Source organism: Nyctereutes procyonoides, unplaced genomic scaffold (genome assembly GCF_905146905.1).
Source record: "Nyctereutes procyonoides isolate TBG_1078 unplaced genomic scaffold, NYPRO_anot_genome, whole genome shotgun sequence".
In the NCBI taxonomy this organism is placed as follows: Eukaryota; Metazoa; Chordata; class Mammalia; order Carnivora; family Canidae; genus Nyctereutes; species Nyctereutes procyonoides.
This window is the reverse complement of record NW_026575121.1, coordinates 2,486,789-2,512,817: the sequence shown is the minus strand read 5'-3', so window position 1 is coordinate 2,512,817 and position 26,029 is coordinate 2,486,789. Positions and strand designations below refer to the sequence as shown.

At 37.4% G+C, this 26,029-nt stretch overlaps 1 protein-coding gene across 3 annotated transcripts in view; it reads left to right on the top strand.

Annotated features, from left to right (window-relative positions):
* The window catches only part of FNDC3A (fibronectin type III domain containing 3A), a 172,576-nt gene that overhangs the window by 124,539 nt on the left and 22,008 nt on the right, over positions 1-26,029 (top strand). For all 3 annotated transcript variants that reach the window (XM_055335945.1, XM_055335946.1, XM_055335947.1), the window contains 6 exons: positions 7,328-7,387; positions 8,886-9,024; positions 12,631-12,684; positions 16,695-16,819; positions 17,193-17,367; positions 18,918-19,004. In XM_055335945.1, the coding sequence (XP_055191920.1) occupies positions 7,328-7,387; positions 8,886-9,024; positions 12,631-12,684; positions 16,695-16,819; positions 17,193-17,367; positions 18,918-19,004 (640 nt within the window). The remainder of the gene's footprint in view (positions 1-7,327; positions 7,388-8,885; positions 9,025-12,630; positions 12,685-16,694; positions 16,820-17,192; positions 17,368-18,917; positions 19,005-26,029) is intronic.

Here is a 26,029-nt window from a genome sequence, read left to right as displayed (position 1 = left end):
CCATCCACATTGTTGCAAGTGGCAAGATTTCATTCTTTTTGATGGCTGTGTGTGTGTGTGTGTGTGTGTGTGTGTGTGTGTGTGTGTACATACAGCACATCTTCTTTATCCATTCATCAGTTAATGGATATTTGGACTGTTTCCATAGTTTGGCTATTGTTGATAATGGTGCTGTAAACATCAGAGTGCATGTACCCGCTTCGGATCTGTATTTTTGTACCCTTTGAATAAATAGCAGTGTGATTGATGGATCACAGAGTAGTTTTATTTTTAGCTTTTTGAGGAACCTCCATACTGTTTTCCAGAGTGGCTGCATCAGTTTGCATTCCCATCAGCAGTGTGAGAGGGTTCCCCTTTCTCTGCATCCTCGCCAACATCTTTTGTTCCTTGTGTTGTTAATTTTAGCCATTCTGACAAGTGTGAGGTGGTACCTCATTGTGGTTTTAATTTTTCTGTTCCCTGATTATGAGTGATGTTGAGCATCTTTTCATGTGTCTCTTAGCCATCTGGATGTCTTTAGAAAAATGCCTACTCACATGTTCTACCTATTTTTTAACTGGATTATTTGCTTTTGGAGTGTTGAGTTTGATAAGTTCTTTATAGATTTTGGATACTAACCCTTTATCAGATAATGCGTTTGCAAATATCTTTTCCCATTCCATACGTTGCCTTTTCATCTTATTGACTGTTTCCTTCACTGTGCAGAAGCTTTTTATCTTGATGAAGTCCCAGTAATTCATGTTTGCTTTTGTTTCCCTTGCCTTCAGCAACGTTTCTAGTAAAAAATTGCTATGGCTTAGGTCAAAGAGGTTGCTGCCTGTGTTCCTCTCTAGGATTTTGATGGTTTCCTATCCGATATTTAGGTCTTTCATCCATTTTGAATTCAATTTTGTGTATAGTATAAAATGTGGTTTAGTTTCATTCTTACACATGTGGCTATCGAGTTTTCCCAACATCACTGAGATTTTTCCCATTGAATATTCTTTCCTGCTTGTCCAAGATTAGTTAAGCATATAGTTGTGAGTCTATTTCTGGGTTTTCTCCTCTATTCCATAGATCTGCGTGTCTGTTGATTTTTCTGCCAGTACCATACTGTCTCAATGACTACAGCTTTGTAGTAGAGCTTGAAGTCCAGATTCCTGGTGCCTCCAGCTTTGGTTTTCTTTTTCAACATTCCTTTGGCTATTTGTGGTCTTTTATGGTTCCATACAAATTTTAGGGTTGGTTGTTCTAGCTCTGTGAAAGATGCTGGAGTTATTTTAATAGGAATTACATTAAATGTGTAGATTGTTTTAGGTAGTATAGACATTTTAACAATGTTTGTTCCTCAATCTATGAACATGGAATTGTTTTGCCATTTCTTTGTGTCCTCTTCAGTTTCTTTCATAAGTGTTCTATATTTGTCAGAGTATAGGTCTTTTACCTCTTTGGTTAGGTTTATTCCTAGGTGTCTTATGGGTTTTGGTGCAGTTGTAAATGGGATGAATTCCTTGATTTCTTTTTCTGCTGCTTCATTATTGGTGAATAGAAATGCAATAGATTTCTCTATTTTGGTTTTATATCCTGTAACTTTGTTGGATTCATATTCAGTTCAATGGAGTGTTTGGGATTCCTACAGAGTATCACGTTGTATGCAAATAGTGAAAGTTGGACTTCTTCCTTGCCAATTTAGATGCCTTTTATTTCTTTCTGTTGATTGACTTCCAGTACTGTGTTAAATAGTACTGGTGAGCATGGACATCCTTGTGTTGTTCCTGACTAGAGGAAAAGCTCTGTTTTTCCTCATTGAGGTTGATATCAGCTATGGGTCTTTTGTATTTGGCCTTTATGATGTTGACGTATGTTCCATGTATACCTACTTTGTTGAGAATTTTTATCAAGAATGTATGTTGCATTTTGTCAGATGCTTTTTCTGCATCTGTTAAGATAATTGTGTGGTTCTTCTCCTTTCTTTTATTAATGTGGTGTGTCACATTGATTGGTCTGTGAGTGTTGAACCACACCTGCAGCCCTAGGAATAAATCCCACTTGACTGTGGTGAATAACTCTTTTAATATGCTGTTGGATTTGATTTGATAGTATCTTGTTGAGAACTTTTATATCCATGTTCATCAGGAATACTGGCCTATAATTCTTTTTAGTGGGGTCTTTGGTTTTGGAATCAGGTAATACAGGCACCATAGAATGAGTTTGGAAGTTTTCCTTCCATTTCTGTTTTTTGGTACAGTTTGTGAGAAGAATAGGTATCAGCTCTTCTTTAAATGTCTGATAGAGAGGATCCCTGGGTGGCTTAGTGGTTTAGTGCCTGCCTTTGGCCCAGGGTGTGATACTGGAGACCCAGGATCAAGTCCCGCATCGGGCTTCCTGCATGGAGCCTGCTTCTCCCTCTGCCTGTGTCTCTGCCTCTCTCTCAGTCTATGTCTCTCATGAATAAATAAGTAAAATATTATAAATAATAAATAAATAAATAATAATTAAATAAATGTATGTATGTATGTCTCATAGGATCCCCTCGTAGCCATCTGGCCCTGGGCTTTTGTTTGTTGGAAGAGTTTTGATTACAGATTCAGTTTCCTTGATGGTTCTGGCTCTGTTCAAATTTTCTATTTCTGGGATCCCTGGGTGGCGCAGCGGTTTAGCGCCTGCCTTTGGCCCAGGGCGCGATCCTGGAGACCCCGGATCGAATCCCACGTCGGGCTCCCAGTGCATGGAGCCTGCTTCTCCCTCTGCCTGTGTCTCTGCCTCTCTCTCTCTCTCTCTCTCTCTCTCTCTCTCTCTCTCTCTGTGTGTGTGACTATCATAAATAAATAAAAATTAAAAAAAAAAAACAAATTTTCTATTTCTTTCTCTTTCAGTTTTGGTAGTTTGTATGTTTCTAGGAATTTGTCCCTTTCTTCAGTTGCTCAGTTTGATGGCATAGAATTTTTCATAATCTCTTATAATTATTTGTATTTCTGTGTTATTGGTTGTGATCTATTTCATTTGTGATTTTTGAGGTCCTTTCTCTCTTCTTTTTGATAAATCTGGCCTAGTGATTTATCTATTTCATTAATTATTTTAAAGAACCAGCTCTTGTTTCACTAATCTGTTCTACTGGGTTTTTTTGTTTCTATATAATTTATTTCTGCTCTAATTTTCATTATTTTCCTTCTTCTGTCAGCTTTAGGCTTTATTTGCTCTTCCTTTTCTAGCTCTTTTAGGTATAAGGTTAGGTTGTGTATCTGAGACTTTCCTTCCTTTTTTTTTTTTTTTTCTTTAAAGATTTTATTTATTTATTCATGAGAGACACAGGCAGAGCGAGAAGCAGGCTCCATGCAGGGATCCCGATGCGGGAATCAATCCCGGAACTCCAGAATCAGGCCCTGGGCCGAAGGCAGGTACTCAACCGCTGAGCCACCCAGGGATCCCCTTTCCTTGCTTTTTGGGATAGGCCTGTATTTCAAGGACCTCTTAGGTCCACTTAGGACCGCCTTTGCTGCATCCTAAAGGTTTTGGACTGTCTTGTTTTCGTTTTCATTTCATTTCATTATATTTTTATTTTTTTTTCTTTAATTTCCTGGTTAACCCATTCACACTCTAATAGAATGTTCTTTAACCTCCATGTGTTCATCATGGTCTTTCCAAATTTTTTCTTGTGATTGACTTCAAGTTTCATAGCATTGTGGTCTAAAAATACACACAGTATGATCCCAGTCTTTTTGCACTGGTTTGAGGCCTAATTTGTGACCTAGTATGTGATCTTTTCTGGAGACTGTTCCATGTGCACTTGAATGTGTATTCTGCTGTTGTAGGATGAAATACTCTGAATATCAATCTGTTAAGTCCATCTGGTCCAGTGTGTCATTCAAAACCATTGTTTCCTTGTTAATCTTCTGCTTAGATATTCTGTCCATGGCTGTAAGTGGAGTGTTAAAGTCCCCTACTATTGTATTATCAATGGATTTCTTTAAGTGTTACTGATTTATATAATTGGGTGCTCCCAAGTTGAGGGCATAAATAATTACAATGTTAGATCTTCTTCATGGACAGACTCCTTAATTGTGATATAATCCCCTTCTTCATCTCTTATTACAGTCTTTGGTTTAAAATCTAGTTTGTCTGAGGGAAGGTGGGTGGGGGAATTAGGTAACTGGGTGATGGGCACTAAGGAGGGCACTGGATAGGATTACCACTGGGTGTTATTCTATATGTTGGTAAATTGAATTTAAATTTTGAAAAATAAAATAAGGGATCCCTGGGTGGCGCAGCGGTTTAGCGCCTGCCTTTGGCCCAGGGCGCGATCCTGGAGACCCGGGATCGAATCCCACGTCGGGCTCCCGGTGCATGGAGCCTGCTTCTCCCTCTGCCTGTGTCTCTGCCTCTCTCTCTCTCTCTCTGTGTTCTAATAAATAAATAAAATATTTTTTAAAAAAAATAAATAAAATAAAATCTAGTTTGTCTAACATAAGTAGGGCTACTTCAACTTTCTTTTGATGTCCATTAGCATGATAGATGGCTCTCTATACCCTCACTTTCAATCTGCAGATATCTTTAGGTCTAAAGTGAATGTCTTATAGGCAGCACATAAATAGGTCTTACTTTTTTATCCTTTCTGATACCTTTTGTCTTTTGATTGGAGCATTTAGTCTGTTTACATTCAGAGTGATTATTGATAGGAATTTAGTGCCATTGTGTTACCTGTAAAGTTGGTGTTTACAGTGATATATTCTCTGTTCCTTCCTAATCTTTGTTGCTTTTGGTCTTTTTTTTCCCTCATTCAAAGAGTTCCCTTTAATATCTCTTGCATGGCTGGTTTAGTGGACACAAACTCCTTTAGTTTGTTTGGAAAACTGTTTATCTCTCCTCCTATTGTGAATGAGAGCCTTGCTGGATAAAGTATTCTTGGCTACATATTTTTCCCATTCAGCATGTTGAATATATCTTGCCATTCTGTTCTGGCTTGCCAACTTGCTGTGGACAGGTCTGCTGCAAACCTGATCTGTCTTCCCTTGTAGGTTAAGGACTTTTTCTGGTTTCAGGATTCTTTCCTTTTCTGTGTTTTTTTGTGAATTTAACTGTGGTAAATCTTAGTGATGACTGGGTTTTGTTGAATTTAATGGGAGTTCTCTGCGCTTCTTGGATTTCAATGTCTGTTTCCTTCCCTAGATTAAGGAAGTTTTCACCTATAATTTGCTCATATAAAACCTTCTGCTCCTTTTGCCTCTCACTACTTCTTCTGGGACTCCTGTGATCAACTGTTAGTATGCTTTAAGGAGTCACTGAGTACCTTAACTCTAAGTTCGTGATCTTCTATGTTTCTTTTCCTCTTCTTTTCAGCATCATTATTTTCCATAATTTTATCTTCTGTATCTATAGCCTCTGCTTCGTCCATCCTCAGTATCATTGCATCCAGTTGGTTTTGTATCTTGGTTATTGCATTTTTTATCTTAGCTTGACTAGCTTTTAGTTCTTTTATGTCCACAGTTAGGGATTCTCTAGTATCTTCTATGCTTTTCTCAAGCCCAGCTAGTATCCTTACAATTGTTACTTTAAATTCTTGTTCCGGCATATTACTTATATCCATATTGATTAAGTCCCTGGCCATTACTTCTTCCTGTTCTTTCTTTTGGGGTGAATTCCTCCATCTTGCCATTTTGTCTAGGTCACCATTTTTTTTGTGTGACTGTTAGAAAAGCCTGTTATATTCCTGCTCCTGACAGCAATGGCTATATTAAGAAAAGGTCCTATACTGTCTTGGGCCTGGTAATTCAGGAGGTGTTTCAGAGTATGTGTTCTGCTGTTTTGTTTTAGCTGCTTCTCTCAGGTCAGTCCTCTGCAGGGTTTCTCCTTGCCTGCGATGGGGGATGTTTAGACCTTGTCCACTATATAGCAGGTTTGAACTATGTGTGTTTTGGTCTGCTTGTTAAAAGAAGCTGGATCCCACCGCCCCCCACCACCCCAAAAGAAATGAGATTCTATTTCCCTAGAGCTAAAAGCTTTACAACTCTCTTATGATCAGTAGGCTTGGTGTGTGTGAGGTTGTGTGCTGGTGTTCTGAGGGATGGGCCTGCTACCCAGATTCTCAGGCCGACTTGCCCTTGTGGAGATGCACTTGCGGGGGGGGGCGAGGGGGGGTGCCTGGTGTAAGCAGCCCTGACGTCCACTGGGGGGGTGCTGTGTTGTTCACTGACGTTGGTCAGTGCTGATACATGGGGGGAAATGGTGTCACCCCACTCTCCTCCCTGGACTGAGGAGTTCGCAGCCACCACTCTTAAGGAAACCCTCACAGAAGAGCAAACAGCCACTCCTCTTGTGCCCCCAGCTTCTGTCAGACTCCTGCCTCGCCCTGTCTCTGCCAACTGGTGCAGTGTTTTATCTCAGGCATGGAGCTAGCTTTCAAAACTCCCAGTTTTATGGACTCACACTAATCTGGGGGAGGGTCTTGCTGCACTATGGCTGCTGTAGGTTTGTCCCAGAAAAGCAGTCACACAGTTGCACAGTAGTTCAGAGTTAATGGTAAAGTGCAGCAAAAACTGGCAACATGGTTTGCTGCCCTCAGCCAATCAGTACCTGTTCCCATGCTAGTGAACAGAGCTACACATCAGTGCCACCAGTCCTTTTGTCCCCTAAGAGACCATGCCACCATTCCCAAATGCACTGCAAGAAGGGGAACTGTTTCTCCCCATGTGACCCAGGGGATCCTCAGACCACAGTGTGCTGCCTGCTTCTGGGTCTCTGCCCTCCTTCCCTACCAGAGCACTGCTGAGCCTGCCGGGCACAACCCCAGCAGTGGTACAGACTTGGAAAACAAGACTCTGAGCTCCACTGCTTATGAAAATTTGCCGTAGTTAGCCTCTTTCCCTTTCTCAGTTGTTGGTTTTGGGGAAGGTTTTTTCTTGTCTGGTCCCCTGCTCTTCTCTCCCCACAAATCCACCCTCTCCGCAGCTCCTGCCTACCACGAGGTGGCCATTTTTTCTACCTATAGATGTGCAGCTTTGTTCTCTCAGTTCTCAGATCAATTTCTTGGGTGTTTAGAATGTTTTGATATTTATCTAGCTATATTGGAGAGACGAGGCAAGCTGAGAGCCCCCCTGCTCCTCCACTATCTTAACAGCTCTCTCCCTCCCAGTGTGTGGACACCTTTTTGTTTTAAAGTGGTATGTAGACACATGACTTAAGTTTGCCATGTATCCTTATTACACAAATTCCATATTGGTGGAATCTGAATATGGTTACAATTGATAAGGTAGCAGTATAATTTCATAAACTGCCACAAACTGAAGTGTACATAATATAAGTCCTCTAGAAATGCTTGTGTATCAATGAAATGTTTCTTTTTTTCCCCCAGAGGAGAAGAAACAAGTGTCACTTTAAATGATCTCAAACCAGCTACAGATTACCATGCAAAGTAAGGAATTCCTACATGTTGATTTAATATGATAGAGCATAGGTATTTTTTAATAATTTAATTAAAAGCCTAGAATATACTTTATTAATTTTGGATTAAAAACATGGAATTTGTGGACTTTGGTTTTCTTTTGGTACATTTGTCAACACAATCCCAAAAAAAAACTCAAAAACATTTCACTGAAGTGTTATGTTGAAAGGTTAATCATCCTGTTTGTAGGACCTTGGGATTGGAATGAATATACAGATAGTAAGTGTAATATATCTACATATCTAATTTAGCACATGGAAAACTTTTGATATTTTTACAAAACAGAAGCATAAATAGTATTTGGTTTGTACTAATATAGTTTTACTACATCATGTTCCAGAAAGAGTTTGAGATACTAAAACTTTTAAAATTTCACACCATTTAGGGGCCCCTGGCTTGCTCAGTCAGTGCATACAACTCTTGATCTTGAGGTTGTGAGTTGAAGCCCCACATTGGATGTAGAGATTACTTAAAATAAAACCTTTAAAAAAACTCATATTTAACTGAGGCAACTTAGATACTGTTTTTTTTTTTTTTTTCTGTGTAGTTCTATTATAATTTACCAACATTTTACAAACTAAAGTCTCCCCAGCTGGGACTCATTAATCTGTTACTTGGTTAGTCACCTCCATTTTTAAAAAGAGCATTTGTGGTTGGGATTATTCCTATTAAACTATTAAATTAAGTCTTCATGAGGATCCCTGGGTGGCTCAGTGGTTTAGTGGGCCTTCGGCCCAGGGCGTGATCCTAGGGTCCCAGGATCGAGTCCCACATTGGGCTCTCTGCATGAAGCCTGCTTCTCCCTCTGCCTCTGTCTCTGCCCCTCTCTCTGTCTCTCTCTCTCCTTGTCTCTCTCTCTCTCATTAATAAATAAAATCTTAAAAAAAAAAAAACTATTAAATTAAGTCTTCGGTTATACTTTCTGTGGATGAACCCAAAGTATTATACATTTTTCAAATGGTGGACTGCAACCATTATCGAACCATGGAATTTTGTGGGTTACATTTAGCATTTTTTAGTTAAATAAACAAATGGCATAGAAAGTATATTACCCTTATAGATATTGTTTCCAGATACTTTTCTTTCTTGTGTGTGTGTATGAGCAAGTAGATACGACACAGATAGTTGTCACAACTTAAAATGTGGTACAGTCAAAATAAAAAGATGAAAGCCACTAGTCTATCCTATATTTCTTTTTTTAAGAACCATCCTTCTAATGTGCATAATTCTTTTTTTTTTCTTTTAAAGACTTTATTTTTAAGTAATCTCTACACCCACTGTGGGGCTCGAACTCACAACCTGAAGATCAAGAGTCACGTACTCTACCAACTGAGCTAGCCAGGTGCCCCACCCTTGTTTTCTTGATAGAACATTAGAGGGCACGTTACTAATTCAAGTACTGAAAGGTTGTTGGCATTGAAGGCAGAATACAATGATTCTGCTAATTAAAACTGTGTATTATCACCAGAGTCCAGGCTGAATACAATTCTGTGAAGGGAACTCCTTCAGAAGCTGAAAGCTTTACCACCTTAAGCTGTGAACCTGACATACCTAATCCACCCAGGATAGCCAATCGCACCAAAAATTCACTCACTTTGCAGTGGAAGGTAAGAATATTCTTCAGAGTATTTTCTAACTGGACATTTACTCCCTCCTCTCCCCCGCTAATATCAAATTTCAGTCATTTGTACTTGGAGACAAAAAAGAACTTTAAGCTAACTTGTTCTTCTTTACATATATTAAATGGGCACTTGTTATATCTTGAATTAATATTCGTAGTGGTTTTCTTATTTATGTAAATATAGCAGAAAAGACTGACATATAATTAGCAGTCCTTATTATACTGGACGTGGGATGACATTGAGAGTCTCAGCAATGCTTCTTAAGTTCATTACAATGCCTATATCCTGAATTTTATCATAAAACAAGAGTTCATAATAACTAGACTCATAGTCTTAAAAATACAATATGACATCTTAAAGGAATATTCCATTAAATACTCTGTTTTAATAGAATAATATATATGCTAATATATAAATCTTTGTGTCCAGTTACACAAGAATATATAATAAAGTGGACTTGACACCACAGATAGAATTGGTAATTCAAATAGTACAGACAGCACTGTCATTGGAGACATGATTTACTAAAATGATACATGAGTCTTGGTAAATTTCTGAACAAATTAAGTACAGTCTTTCTCAAATTGCAGAGTAGTTTCCTTTTGGAAAAAATCCATTAACTTAAAACTATAGAAGGGGCGCCTCGGTGGCTCAGTCAGTTGTGTCTACATTCGGCTCAGGTCGTGATCTCAGGGTCCTGGGATCCAGCCCTGCATCGGATCGGGCTCCCTACTCTGCCAGGAGTCTGCTTCTCTCTCTGCCCCCCTCTCCCTCTTTCTCTCATAAATAAATGAATAAAACATTCTAAAAAAATACCTTATAAAATGAAATTAGGTTCTAGGCTCTGATAATGATAAACAGATATTTCACCTACATGGATGTCCAGGAGGACATTCAAAAATCCTAGAGAAAGAGAACAATGTCTCTCACTATATAGAATTATTAGCATCCTTCATCCTCACCTGTAAAAGTTAACCTTTCTTCCCTTGCCATAATTGTGATGGTCAGAAATATCCCCAACAAAATCTCTAAACATCCACTACAAGGGAATACCACCCCCGTTAGCAATTGTTGATATGCAGTAAGAAAATAACTACTAGTCTGGATTTAATTATCTACTCTTACCCAGGAGCAAAACTCAGAGCTAGCTTTCTCTATGAAAGCTTTTGATAATATGAAACTTTCTCCTTATTTGGGGCTTATTAGTCCCTAGTTCTTCTAAGGATGTTAGATGCTTTATGCAGTTAAAAAGTACTATTAGCACACGTAAATCAGACAAGTATGTACATACATACATTTTTGTATGTGGTAAGTATGACTAATTTTATTTCATGTCACTTAAGAGCAATTTGGTGGGGCCAATAGAGTCACAGCCTAGTACCCTTAATGTAGGTTGAGATCTCAGTAGCAATGCTCTTTATTCTGAAGATAAATTAAAACTGAGTTTTGAAATATGACTTTAGCAATATTGCAGCAAGTCTGTGTAAAATATAAATAGTGCTGCCTCTTAGTTGCCCACACAGGTCACCCATGCTCTTCCTAGAAATGATCCTATATACACATGGTATTAGCATGATTGAGGAAAGAGATAATCATTTTTACTGTTACTGGGAATAGTATATACTTCAGAGTGGTTGGGAGGATTATCAGATAATATCTGTATAGCCCATAGCACAATGCCTGGAACGTAATAAGCATAATAGCTATTGTTGCTATTTGATGTTAAAATTGAAGAAAACTGGCTTAGTGTACTTTAGTGACTTAAATATCAATTATGATAATAGTACTACAAAGTTGATATGAGGATTAAATGAGGTAGGTAAAACACTTTATACATAATAGTTTCCCCTCTAACTTGGAGAAATGGTCACAAATTATTGGTGTCACCATAACCATGCTTCTTCCAGGGACTTGAGGAGAATCCATTTCCTTGATTTGAAAAGCCTCACAAAATAAAGTAGAAAAATTAGGCAAAATAAATGTACAATCTTAGCAACTAGATTAGAGCAATCTGGAGGCATTAATTATGGGGAAATATATTTTATACCACACACTTCTTCCTGAGATTTGCAGTCTTCTCTACCTTGGGAGGCTCTTCCTTTTGCTCTGTAAGACTTGAATTTCCCAAGGTTTCTTTTTCTGTCCTATCCATACTGTAGTCACTTTTAACTGCCACTCCTGTAACTTACATAGCAAATTTTGGTCGTGCCTACCAGTTAAAAATTACAATTTTTAAAAATTTTAAAGCACAAGATGTGTTAATGTTCAACAAACAATTTGGGCCTCCATGTTTTAAAGGATTGTTTATTAAAGACTTGACCATCCTTGATTGCTCTTAACATGGTTGCCAATATTCTATAAAAACTAGATAGAATCCAGAGAATTACAGGAATTTTTGAGAGCATGATTTCAGAAGTTAAGATTATTTAATTTTGATAAAAGAAGTTTTAGAGTCCATTGTCTTCAAATGGATGAAGTTATTATAAAGAGAGTAGTGATCCATTGTTCTGCATCTAAAGTAAGGGACTTATGGCACCTGGGTGCTCAGTGGTTGAGCTTCCACCTTCAGATCAAGACATGATCCCAGGGTCCTGAGATCGAGTCCCACATTGAGCTCCCCACAGGGAGCCTGCTTCTCCCTTTGCCTGTGTCTCTCATGAATAAATAAATAAATAATTTTTAAAATAAAATGTAAAAAGCAAGTGAATGACTTAAAGAGGAAACAAATTGAAATGGTAGAAAATTCAAGTAGAAATAAACTTGAAATTCCTGAGTTCTAGAGTGATTAAATACTGGAATAAAATGCTAAGGGAGGGCAGCCTGGGTGGCTCAGCGGTTTAGCTCCACCTTCAGCCCAGGGCCTGATCCTGGAGACCCGAGATCAAGTCCCACATCGGTCTCCCTGCGTGGAGCCTGCTTCTCCCCCTGCCTGTGTCTCTGCCTCTCTCTCTCTCTCTCTCTCTCTCTCTCTCTTTCTCTCTTTCTCTCTCTCTTTCTCTCTTTCTCTCATGAATAAATAAATAAAATCTTTTAAAAAACAATGTTTTTTTAAATGCTAAGGGAGACTGAAATTTTCACCACTGCATTAACAAATCAGTGAATGAGCAATCTCAGGTAATGGGCACATTGTGTCTAGAAGCAAAGATCTGGACAATGTGACCTCTTGGAGTTCTTCTAAGCACCCTGGTTCCTTTCATTCTCTGGTTTATCATACAGTATTACTTTTAGATTGTAAGGTGAGTTTCAGTGAAAATGACAGGATCAATCCTAGGAACTTAAAGCAACTAAAACCGTCAGACAAAAGGCAAAGTGTTTTTTTTTAATGGATTTTATAAAAGTTAAGATTGTTCTTGCTACAAGAGATTGTTCAGTGTTCAGAAAACCTTGAATTAGCTTGTTTTCTCTCCTTGCATTTAAAAGGATTGTGGCATTATACAGTACATACAGATCTGTATTCTCTGTGCAGTTTTTCCAGAGTTAATTCACAGAGAGTATCTGTAATACAATAGATTGCTCAGATTAGATCATCACAGTATCTTTTACAAAAGTACTAATTTGCACTTTTTTTTTTTTTTTTGGTATTTCTTTTAGGCACCTAGTGACAATGGTTCTAAAATCCAAAGCTTTATTTTAGAATGGGATGAGGTAAGTAAATAGAATATTTTAAATTAGGGGAAAATTATATGTATATTGTCAAGCAGAAATAATTTGTTTTAATAGTATTTTCCTCTTTAAAAACATTGTGAATGATTTGGTGGAAAACATTACTGGCTGGACCTCCCTATGTTTTATTTTGTTTTGTTTTGTTTTTGTTTTTGACTTAAACCCCTCAAAGCTCTCATTTGTGTAATAACCTTGATAAAGGAATTTTTTTCACATCAGCCTTAAAGGCAAGTGTATTTGTTTACTATGGCTACTCGTTTCTTAACAAATTGTCACAAACCTGATGGTTTAAAACAACACACACTTATTCTATAATTCTGGAAACCAGAAATCAATTATGTCTCTCTGAGCCAAAATCAAAGTGTCACCATAGTCATGCTTCCTCCAGCGACTCTAGAGGAGAATCCATTCTCCTGACTTTTCCAGCTTCTAGAGGTTCTCCTCATTACTGGGTCATTACCATGAACTCATGGCTGCATCAGATAGCCTTTTCTATCTCTGCTGCCATTATCACATGGCCTTTTTCCTCTTTTGTCTTCACATCCTTTTCCCTCTAAGAAGGATACATGTAATTCCATTTAAGGTCCACCTAGATAATAATCCAGGATAATCTCTCCCTCTCAAGAGCTTTAAAAAAAGCAAGTGGGGATTCCTGGGTGGCGCAGCGGTTTGGCGCCTGCCTTTGGCCCGGGGCGCGACCCTGGAGACCCGGGATCGAATCCCACATCGGGCTCCCGGTGCATGGAGCCTGCTTCTCCCTCTGCCTGTGTCTCTGCCTCTCTCTCTCTCTCTCTCTCTCTCTCTCTCTCTCTGTGACTATCATAAATAAAAAATAAAAAAATTAAAAAAAAAATAAAAGTCTTACTCTCTAAAAAAAAAAAGCAAGTGATGTTTTAATAACATCTGTACAGTCTCTGAATAGCGTAACATTCACAGATTCCAGGGTTTAGGACTTGGATATCTTTGAGGGCCATTCTTCAGTGTACCACAGCAAGCATACTGAGTTTTATTATTTTAGTACCCTATTTTTCCATCATTTATGTTTCTTGCCCTGCTGTTTATATCCAGCTAAGAGGAGTAGCCAGAAGGAGTAAGAAGAAATTCCATTGATAATTTGGGAATTCAGCAGTATGTAGGCATACCTTGGAGATATTGTAGGTTCGGTTCCAGCCAACCACAATAAAGCAAAGTACTTCAGTAAAGCAAGTCAGATGAATTTTTTGGTTTCCCGCTGTATATAAAAGTTATATATCACACTATATTTGTAGTCTATTAAAGGTTCAATAGCATTATGTCTTAAAAAAAATGTACATACCTTAAAAATACTTTGTTGCTGGGACGCCTGGGTGGCTCAGTGGTTGAGTGTCTGCCTTCGGTTCAGGGCATGATCCTGGGATTCTGGGATCAAGTCCTGCATCGAGCTCCCCACAGGGAACCTGCTTCTCCCTCTGCCTGTGTGTCTCTGCCTTTCTCTGTGTCTCTCATGAATAAATAAATAAAATCTTAAAAAAATAAAAATACTTATTGCTAAAAAAATGCCAACCATCATCTGAGCTTTCAGTGAATCATAATCTTTTTGCTGGTGGAGTCTTCTTGCCTTGATGTTGATGGCTGCAGGCTGGTCAGGGTAGTGCTTCATGAAGGTTGGGATGACTTGAAATTTCTTTAGAAAAATAAGACAGTGATGAAGTTTGCTGCATCAGTTGGTTCTTCCTTTCATGAACCATTTCTCTGTAACATGCAATGCTGTTTAATAATATTTACCAACACTAAAACTTCTTTCCCAACTGGAGTCAATCCCTTCAGACCCCACTGCTGCCTTATAACTAAGTTTATGTAGAATTCTAAATCCTTTGTTATCATTTCAAAAGTCTTCACAGCATCTTCACCAGGAGTAGATTCCATCTCAAGAAACCACTTTCTTTGCTCCTCCATAAGAAGCAGCTCTTCATCTGCTGAAGTTTTATCATGAGGTTGTAGCAATTCAGTCTCACATCTTCAGGCTCCACTTCTAATTCACTTTTCTTTTCTATTTCCACCACATCTGCTGTTACTTCCTTTACTGAAGTCTTGGGACCCTCAAAGTCATCCATGAGAGTTGGAATCAACTTCTGCCAAACTCCTAAGTGTCAATATTTGGCCTCTTCCTTGAATCACATAACAAATAAAATAATAATGAAAAGGTTTGAAAGACTACAAGAACTGTCAAAATGTGACAGTCACAAAGTCAGCAAATGCTATTGGAAAAATGGTACCAGTAGACCTGATTGATGCAGGGTTTGGCCACAGACCAAACTTTGTAAAAAAAAAAAAAAAACAACCACTATCTGAGGGACACCTGGGTGGCTCAGTGGTTGAGCATCTTTCTTTGGTTCAGGCTGTGATCCCGGGGTCCTGGGATTGAGTCCTGCCTCAGGCTCCCCATGGAGAGCCTGCTTCTCCCTCTGCCTGTGTCTCTGCCTCTCTTTCTGTGTTGCTCCTAAATAAATAAATAACATCTTAAAAAATAAAACACTATGTAAAGCACAATAAAGTGAAGTGCAATAAAACAAGGTATGCCTATATTAAAGAATAATGAGGGACAAAACAAGTAGGCTTTATTCCAGAAGTTTTAAGAGAATTTAGAATTGGGAAATCCACTATCCATTATCATAGTAATTTAGAAGAAAAAACATACATTGATAAATTATAAAAAGATGCTTGATGAAATTCAGCACTCCTCTCAGTTAAAACTTTATATTAAGTGAAGTACCATCACTAAACATAAAAGCAATTCTAGTCAAAGCAGAAGCAAGTCAAAGTTGTCAGTTATTCCCACCTTTATTTAACATTAATGCAGTATGATTTGGAACTAAAACAAGAGGTACAGCCGTACAGTGGCTGAGCTAGGGGGCAAAATTACCATTATTTAGAGATGATACAATTTAGACAGCTCAATAGAATCAACTATACACAGTAAAACAGGAAGGTGTAGTTAAGCAGCCAGATACAGACTGAAGGTTTTCTCTGAAGCAGAAGTCACCCTAAAACCACCATTTACCTCTACCAACACAATAAAGAAAAATGGGTGGAGAATAAAAAAACTTGTCCACTTTATGTAGCATCCTAAATTTCTGAAACTCTTTGATTGTCTTGACCTGCAGACTTTTCTCTCTCCCATTCTTTTGCCTATAATAGGTTTTCTCTCTGTTTATACTCTAACTGTTAAATCTATGCAGTTGTGGTTCCAAAATCTTTATTTTATAGAAGCTTAGCATCTGTTAAGATAGAGGTTTGGGAATCAATTAGGGTCCTTTCCTTAAAACTGTTTGCGTAGAACTTTTCATAGATAGAGGAACACTGCCAGTTGTATGTATCAAAGATCACCCTGTTTCTACCACTGCCAGTCCCCCTAAGAGATTGTGGGGTCCACACTTGGAAAGAGTGTATTTTACTAAAGCCAGAGGTCTAGCATCAGCTAAAACAGGATACTTAATTCAAGAAGGTTTACAAAGATACCTGCTTTCTAGTTTATAAATTCTTCATTTAATGAACAGTAAGTATCATTTTAAAAATGTGTTATCGCTGCTTTCTCTTGAGATCCATGATGTTCATGTAACAAAGATGTTACTTTTAATGTACACTAGTCAATATGTTGTTATTCATCAAGCAGGAATTGATGTGGATTTAACTTTTTACAATAATTTACGTGATATAGAGCAGGCTGGGTGGCTCAGCGGTTTAGCGCCGCCTTTAGCCCGCCGCCTTTAGCCCAGGGCATGATCCTGGAGACCCTAGATCGAGTCCCACGTCAGACTCCCAGCATGGAGCCTGTTTCTCCCTCTGCCCCTGTCTCTGCCTCTCTCTCTCTCTCTCTCTCTCTCTCTGTCTCTCATGAATAAATAAATAAAATCTTTAAAAATAAATAAATAAAATATATTTTTTTTTAAAAAATTTACATGATATATAATAATCAGCTTTTTTTTTTTTTTTTTTTTTTTTTTTTTTTTTAGGGAAAAGGAAATGGAGAATTTTGTCAATGTTATATGGGCTTACAGAAGCAATTTAAAATTACTAAACTATCACCAGCAATGGGTTGTAAATTTAGACTGTCAGCCAAAAATGAGTATGGCACAAGGTAAGATATGTTTTAATGTAAATATATTACTTAGTCAATTTCATTTATATAAATTATTCAGAGTCCAAATTATCCACTAAAAATTCTGCTTTGGTTTATCACTGTTGCTGTATAGTAAAGATGTGTTACTAGCCTACAAAAAGCTGTAAGAGAAGGTGTTAAATAAATTGCAGCTTTAAAAGAATACCAGTTCACCTTTAGGTATCTGATCTAGTTACCATAAAATATTATCAAATCCAAGATATATTATTTGGATTATAATTAGTTATCAAAAATTGTCACTTTCAAAAAAAATCATTCATCAAAAATGAGTTCTTTAGCTATAGAAACAACTTTTTTTTCATTCATTCTTAAAAACTATTTATTTCAACAGTGGTTTTAGTGAAGAAGTCTTATATTATACTTCAGGATGTGCCCCTTCTATGCCAGCAAGTCCTGTATTAACTAAGGCTGGTGTTACTTGGCTATCCTTGCAATGGAGTAAGCCCTCAGGAACACCGTCAGATGAAGGAATTTCTTACATTTTAGAGATGGAGGAAGAAACTTCAGTAAGTATGAATATATATTTTAAGTAGAGTGTTTAAAAGCTATTTCAAGTAGCATTAATCCTTATAAGTAATTAGTGCCACAATAGTTAGATCCTTCCCCAAATCCTTTGAATCCTTGGTTGGTTGTCATTTAGGAGGAATTGGGACGAGGAAGAAAGCAGTCTTTTGTTTCCTTGATGTGTAGGGTGGAGTTTTGTTTCTTTCTGTGTGTTTGTATGTATTCTGTGCCTACGAACAGCATGAACTGCATTTTTAAATATGTTTTAGGGAGAATAAAGAAAGGGGAAGATCACCATAGCCTTTTTAGCCTAAGCAGCTGTAAAAAATAAGAAAATAATATGTCCATCTTTTCCAGCTTTATTCATACCCTGCTTTCCCAAGTGCCACAAAAGGTATGAAGAGCTTCACGTGACACTAGTTTCCAGTGGCTTGTCTCCTGTGAGCTAGAATGGAGCTGAACATGAGTTAGGGTGTCTTCTATGAGTTCTACATAGTTTCACAGCTTTTCAGAGCTACTTTAAAGCAATATGAGTCAAAAATAGCATTGGTCCACTCCCAGCTATATCCAGGAGAATTGAAAACACATATTCATACAGAAATGTATACATGAATGTTCATAGCATTATTCATAATAACCAAAAATTGGAAACAACCCAGATGTCCATTAATTGATGAATGAATAAACAAAATGTGATATATCCATACAATGGAATATCATTGAGCTGTATAAAGGAATGGCGTACTAACACATGTCATGACGTGACTGAACCTTGAAAACATGCTAAGTAAAAAAATCCAGTCACAAAAGACCATATATTATGTGATTCCATTTATTAAGGATATAGGCAAATCCACAGAAAGTATATTAGTGGATGAGAAAAGAGGGGAAGTGACTGCTAACCAAAAAATAAAGTACAGGCTTCATTGTAGAATTAGGAATTTGGTGATGCTTTCACAACCTTCTGAATACACTATATATGATTGGATTTAATACTTTAAAATGGGAATTTTACAGTCTGTGAATTACACATCAACTTTTAAAATTTTTAAAAATAACATTGGGAAAGTAGTGAGGCATTGTCCCTGGAGCTATAAATAGCAATTCAAAACCTAAGTGACATCCCTATCTGCCAGCACAACCGTTTATTTACTTAAACACAGGGCAAATTAAATACGTTCAATGGTTACAGTTCTGTTTAGCTCTTGCAACATCTGTCTAGGAAATTCTGTTAGTTTTAGGGATATGCCTATGGATGGTGAAGTTACCATTGGCTCTGACTTTACCCTCAACAGAAAGATCTTCTCTTGGTTACTATTTATGGAAAATGAGGTCTCCATCCTCCTACAAGCATTCATTAATATTTCTGGGTCTGTCCATTCAACATAGAAGTATTGAGTTAAGGATCACACTTAACAGCATTAATCACATTGTACACAGAACATAAAGAAGACCTGGAATTTTTTTTTTAAGACCTGCATCTTTTTACATAATTGTTATCCCCCATATTTCTGCTGTTAGACATCTAAGAAAGGCTGTTTTCCCTTTCCAGGGATATGGTTTTAAGCCCAAATATGATGGAGAAGATCTTGCTTACACAGTAAAGAATCTCAGACGTAGTACGAAGTATAAATTTAAGGTAAGCTTTGAAAGCCCTTAAGAGATTTGTTTATTGTTCTTGTTGTTCCTATTGTTTTAAAGCTAAGTATATACCTCACTCCTTGGTTTTAAATCTAAATAGTTGTAGGGGGCACCAGGGTGGCTCATTCGCTTAGGCGTCTACCTTTGGCTTGGATCATGTCTGGGATTGAGCCCCGTGTCTGGCTGTCTGCTCAACAGGGAGCCTGCTTCTCCCTCTCCCTCTGCCTGCTGCTCTGCCTGCCTGTGCGCGCGCTCACTCTCTCTTTCTCTCTCTCTGCCAAATAAACGGATAAATCTTTAAAAAATAAAAGTTCTGTCCTTGGGGTGTACGAGTGGACAGTCAAGTTGACAGTGCTCAGTCAATTGGGCATCCGAATCTTCAATTTGGCTCAGGTTATGGTGTCAGGGTTGTGAAATTGAGCCCTGCTCATGGGTGTGGAGCCTGCTAGGTATTCTCTCTCCCCCACTACCTTTCCCAGCTCATGCTTAAGCACTCTCTTTCTCTCTCAAAAAAAAAAAAATAAATAAAAATTTTAAAAAATTAAATTTAGATTAAAATAGTTTTGGCCTTTTCTAATGAACATTACCCGCTTTACTTTCTTACTATGTAACATTGCTTGTCAAATTGTGTATATATTTAAAATCAAAATTGTGTATATATTTAAAATCAAATAATGTTAATGTTTCATGGAACTTTTATTTGTATTCTGTGAACAAATATCTTCTAAAATGTGAATGTTGGTTTTTTTTTGTGTGAATGTTGTTTAAACACATTCAGAATATGCTTTTTTGTCAGAGACATCTAAAAAAGTAATGGTATTATTTTCCTAATACATTATATCAAATGGTGCACAATTTCAGTTTGTCCCATTACTGGTAGTCACTTGATGAAGGTTGTATATACCATGTTTCTTCACTCTAAGGTTGTTCTTTCTCCCTTTGTAATAAGTATTTTGTAAATCCTATGTAAACATCTTGTTTTTCATCAAACTTTCACCTACTGGTTTTAACACCCGTTGATAATTCTTGCCTGAATCAATTATTAATGATTTCTAAGTGTGATTTTTCAATTTTATCATCTCTTCTACATTTATTAGTTGGCATTATACTATAAGGAAAAGCTTTCTTTTCTCATTTATATTAGTATGAACTGATGGATTCCTATTTACTGAGTGGGTTATTTTTGTTACTATGATTATCAGTTGTGAGACTCAAATTATTTCAGATTTAAGAGCTCCTTCAGGGTGGCTTTCAGATCTTTTAGAAATGTGCCCCCCATTATTCTTTGAGCCTTTCCTTTCTGGCACATGATATTCCAGTCTCATCTTGTGCTTTCCCTTCTTCAGCCTTGGAATTGGTCATTTCTCAAAGCACCTGGGTCCTTTTAGTGGACAGTAGTATTTAGAAGCCAAAGTCTGGATAGTAAGTATACTTATTGCTGTACAAGTTTTGCTATTCCTGGACACCCTCTCAATGGACAGAGCTACGTACTGTATGTATGTATGTGTGTTACTTCTGTATGTACACACAAAGTTTATATGCACAAACCATTTACATCTGTATTTCTGTAGATAGATTTTTTAAACCATGAGTGTACACCACAAAACCTCCAATTTTAATCCAATACCACAGGTTAATTCTAGTTTTCTCCTTTTTCTTATTTCTAGCTCCCTTCGTCATTAGCAAGAAACTTTGCCCCAGTTACGTTCATTATATTTCACTGTGGAACAAATTCCTTCCTTCCCATAAAGTCTCTTCAGGGTGTTTGACTTCCTACTTAGGCAAATGCTACTGCCTCCAGCCAACCCACCTATCCCCTAGCACAGATACTTGCTTGGTTTAGCCCACCTGTTGGCCTTTACATTGAATTATTTTAGGAGGAAAGCAGAGACTCTTCGTGTCATGTATCGCTTGACTGAAGCCTGGTGACTATATATATATATCATTCTTGCTTACTTAAAGCAACAGCAAGCCTTGAAAATTCATCTCCTAAGGAGATTCTTGAAATTCTTTATGTTTCCTAGTATATCTTCCATTCTAAGTGTTTTAACCCTGACTTGATCAGGGACATACATTGTGTTTCACAGAACATGATCCTGGAATTCCGGAGTCCCACATTGGCTCCCTGCCTGGAGCCTGCTTGAATTAGTTAATATAAGCCAAACTACGTTTTTGTGCAGATGTTTTCCTAAAAATACAAGATGCATACTAGTTGATAAATAGAACATTCCAATTTTCCAGTCAGTGTTTATTTAATCAAATCATCTCAAATAAACGATAGAAGCCACTGTAAATTGATTTCACTATTAAAGGGCAAAAATAAATGTTACTATTCCTTGAGAACCTTAGAAAATTTTTCATAATGAGTAATTTGATTATGGAGAGCATAATAATTATACTTATTATGCTTTATCATATATATTAACTTCATTTTTAAAACTTATGATAACACTGATCTTAATTTCAAAATAGAGTTTTCACTTAATTTCAAAATAGAGTTTTCATATTTACAAGATTTATAAAATACCTAAGAAGTAAGCACATTCATTCAGTTTTCCTCTTAAGATGATGTTGGATTGTATTTTGCTTCAGTAACATACCAACAAGTTTTCTTTTTTTTTTTTTTTTCCAACAAGTTTTCTAAGGAGAAAATGTTAAGATCTTTATAATTTGGTAAGTTTATTAAAATTCTTAGAATTCTGTCATGTAACAACATGGTGTTATGCCACACAGAGACAAAAATATACACAAAAGGAGTTAAATTTCTCATGATCCACTATTTCAAAAAGTCACAAATTTTTATTTAAAATTGTTTCACTGTGGTAGTCACATTCGAGTTGCAGGTTATACAGTCAGAATCTCCAAGAGGAGGAGCCCTTAGAAAAAGTAACCCCAAAAAACTAGAGAGAGGATGGGAAAACAGTGTTTCTAAACTACCTCTTAACAAATCACTGGCTTATAGGAGAGGATTCTATACTGGCTTATTAAATAATAAATTAAAATAGTGATAAGAACTTAGAGTATTAGTTCCACAAATACGATCACCAGACCATTCTACCAACACCACTTGGGAACTTGTTAGAAATGTAAGTTTTCTGGCCCCCTCAGATCTTCTGAATCAAAAATTCTGGGATAAAGCCTAACAGTCTGTTTCAGCAGACTCTCCAGGTGATTCTGATGCTTGCTGAATTTAAGAACCACTGATATAAAGGAAGAAAGAAATACTAGGAAATAAAAATGATGACTATTTGAAGTCTTCTAGAGGTTCAGACACTTTGAATCTGCCTTGTGCTGAGGGACTTTTGAATCATTAAATCCTATTGCTGCCTCAGTCTTTCTAGTTTGACATTGCAGACTCCTCTTTCAAGCAAACCATATCAAAATAGTCTTAACACTAAAGAAATCTTAGATTACTAAGCAAAAGCAGCAACATATTATAATCCAGAAGTCAATGACTAGATAGTATATTGCTGTTTGTAAAGAAACAGTAAGAATATATGATTAACATAAACTTCTAATATGACCAAGTTTACCCAGTGCCAGAGTTCTAGTTTCTACACTACAGCCAATCCTAGGACACTTTAAACACTAGAACAAAATTGGAACAGTGAAAAAATTTTAAAATTATAATTTTTTTAATTTCTATTTATTTATGATAGTCACAGAGAGAGAGAGAGAGGCAGAAACACAGGCAGAGGGAGAAGCAGGCTCCATGCACCGGGACCCCGATGTGGGATTCGATCCCGGGTCTCCAGGATCGCGCCCTGGGCCAAAGGCAGGCGCCAAACCGCTGCGCCACCCAGTGATCCCAAAAAATTTTAAAATTAAAAAAAAAATTAAAACAAAAATGTAAAGCAAGGACGCCTGGGTGGCTCAGCATTTAAGCATTTGCCTTCGGCTTAGGCTGTGATCCTGGAGTCCCAGGATTGAGTCCCGCATTGGGCTCCCTGCATGGAGCCTGCTTCTCCCTCTGCCTGTGTCTTTGCCTCTCTCTCTCTGTGTGTCTCTCATGAATAAATAAGTAAAATCTTTACAAAAAAATTAAAGCATAAGAAAGCAGCCAGAATTCTTAAAATCATTTAAAATTCAGAATGAAAAAAAAATAAAATAAAATTCAGAATGGCATTCAATGCTGATTCCATTAAATGGTTCACTGGAAGCTGGGCTCTCTAGGACCTGTTGTCCACATTTAAAATGATAATTATATTTCTTATTATTATTAAAGGCTTCAGAGGCTAGTAGCCAGTCCTGTGACTCTGGGCCACTAGGAGGCTCATGTCTTATTTCCTAAAGTTCCTGAAAATAGTTTTTCAAGCAGCAAGGCTTGAGTTCTGAGTACCTTGAGTTGAGAACCCTTAAGTACTTTCACTGCAGCTTGTTACTTATTTTGAGACCTTTTTACAGGTGGAGAGAAATCAACCAGTATCTGGATCCATCAACTTAATTTCCATATTTGAAATTCAGTTATACACTTAAATGTCAGGATCAATGACAGTACATAAAGATGTTCCCTTCCTCATCATCATCATGTCCAGTGTCCTTTTATGATGTGTTCCTTTCTCCTTTGCCCTAAACTCAGTGTGCCCAAGTTAAGTCCTAAGTTCTTATTATGTCCCTTTCTCCCTTGGATACATCAGCTCTTTGCCTTCTATTAGCTGTCATTCTGAGGAATACTAAGAAGAATACTAAATTCTGTTCTGAAGAATACTAAATCTCCAAACCTGTTCTGTGTTGTTATCAGGCTATCACGCTATTCTCTTACCTTCTAATTACCTTCTGAGTTCTGTTTTATACCCAGATTAATCATTCTGAAATACAGCTTTCCCTCTAAAAAAAAACAATTTCCTTAGGTTCACAGAAGATTCTCTATATTCTGATGCACTTAGTTTTTTTAAAATGCACACTGCCTTTCACTCCTTACTTGAACTGGCTATCACGAGATTGATTACTTCTTCTTCGAACAGAGCTCACTATTTACTTTTCATTTCTGCTCTATACCCAGGGCTTTCTGTTTTCCCTCTTAGCCAAGTTTGCCCTTTTACTGCTCTTGCCCATGAAGACCCCATATCACTTCTGTTAACCTTTTCAAAAGCTTTTGTGGATCATTTTATGCCTTAGCAATCTTTCATCTGTTGCCTAAATCTTTGGACAAGCATATTGCCTGTCTTCTGCATAAAGATTCTAAATGTGTTGAAGTTGAGTGCAGTACCTGGAGTTCTAGCAAAGTGCTCCCTCTGTGGCGGGGAACTGAGTGAGTGTTCTTGATTATTAGTAAAACTGTTGGGGGGGGGGAGATAACCATATGGCTTTATAACCTTTAATACCTTCATGGCTAACTGAAGTAAAAGGAGTCAGTGCCAAAATATATAGCTTTAAAAAATGTAATTAGAGGATATTTATGGATTTTAGGGAGTCTGTTCTTACTTTAATAGTTTCTTCTAGTTTTAGGTTTAAGTTGTCGCTGTGTACCATATTGAGAAGTGTTTTGATCATCTTTGTAGTAAAGGTGTAAAGCAGCAGATAAAACATCCTGAAAATCCATTATAGTGTGTGGGAGGACTGAGGAAGCCTGAGCAAAATTGAGCAATTGAACCACATTCTACTGAGGTTTCATGGGCTGCATGAGTTATTTAGGGATAGATTTATTTAGATCTTTATATTATCATGTCATATCATAAAGGACCTGGTCTGTGAGTCATCCAGTAATTATTGAGCATCTACTCTATAATAAAGCACTGTTCTAAACTAAAGCACTGTACTAAGAGTACAATAATAATCAAAACACTTGGGCAGCCCGGGTTGCTCAGCGGTTTAGTGCCGCCTTCGGCCCAGGGCCTGATCCTGGAGACCTGGGATCAAGTCCCATGTCAGGCTCCATGCATGGAGCCTGTTTCTCCCTCTACCTGTTTCTCTGCCCTGCTCTCTCTCTCTTCGTCTCTCTTTAATAAATAAATAAAATCTTAAAAAAAAATAATCAAAACACCTAATATGCTAGTTGGGGGAATAGACAGTAAGCAAGTAAATAGCTGATGGTGATAAGTGCTATGTGGATTAACTAAATTAGGGTGAGGTGATAGAATGGGTAGTCAAGAAGTGTTTTTGGAAATGACAGACAAATCTGAATAACAAGGAATTAGCATGTCATGATCAGAAAGAACATTTTAGGCAGGGGAAATAACTGGTAATGCAGCAAAAGACCATAAAGTGGAGGTAGTTAGGGGGGAAATCACATAGTGTTGTAGTCCATTAGAGAATTTAGATTTTATATTGAGTGAAATCAGAAGCTGTTGGAAAGGTTCTAAGCTCTAAGAAGTAATAAAATCCCTTTGGTAGTTGTGTAGAAAATAGATAGGGTTGGGAGAAGGAATGGAAGCTAGCAAACTAGTTAGTAGCATATTGTAGCCATTCAGAAAAGATAGGATAAAGGCAGCCTTGACTAAGGTGGTAGTAGTAGAAGAAAACAGAAAAGTGGAGGTAGAGTTGACAGGATTTGCCAATATATTTAAGCTGTAGGTTTAGGGAAAGAAAAATCAAGGATGTTTCTTGATTTTTGACTTGAGCATAAGTAGATGATAGTACTTTCTGCTGATAAGAGCAAAGATAGAGACGGTTTAGAAAAGAGAAAATCCTATCAAGTTTGATATTAGACTTTACGAGCTTTAAATTCAATAGAATATAAAGTAAAAACTTAGATATGAATTATATTTATTGCTGCACAACTTAATAGCTTGAAAAAACAAGCATTTATTTTATCACAGTGTCTGTGGTTCGGGAATTCAGGACTGGCTTAGCTGGGTGGTTCTGATGCAGAATTTATGTGAGATTGCAGTCAAGATGCCAGCTAGGGCTACAATCACCTGAAGGCTTGACTGGGGCTGGAGAATTTGCTCCCAAGTTCACTCAGGTGGTTGGTAGCTCTCATTTCCTCTCAACTGGTCAGAAACTTCAGTTTCTCACCAGATGGGCTTCTCTGTAGGAAAGCTGCACACTGTCATTTCTGTTACACTGTATTGGAAGCAAGTT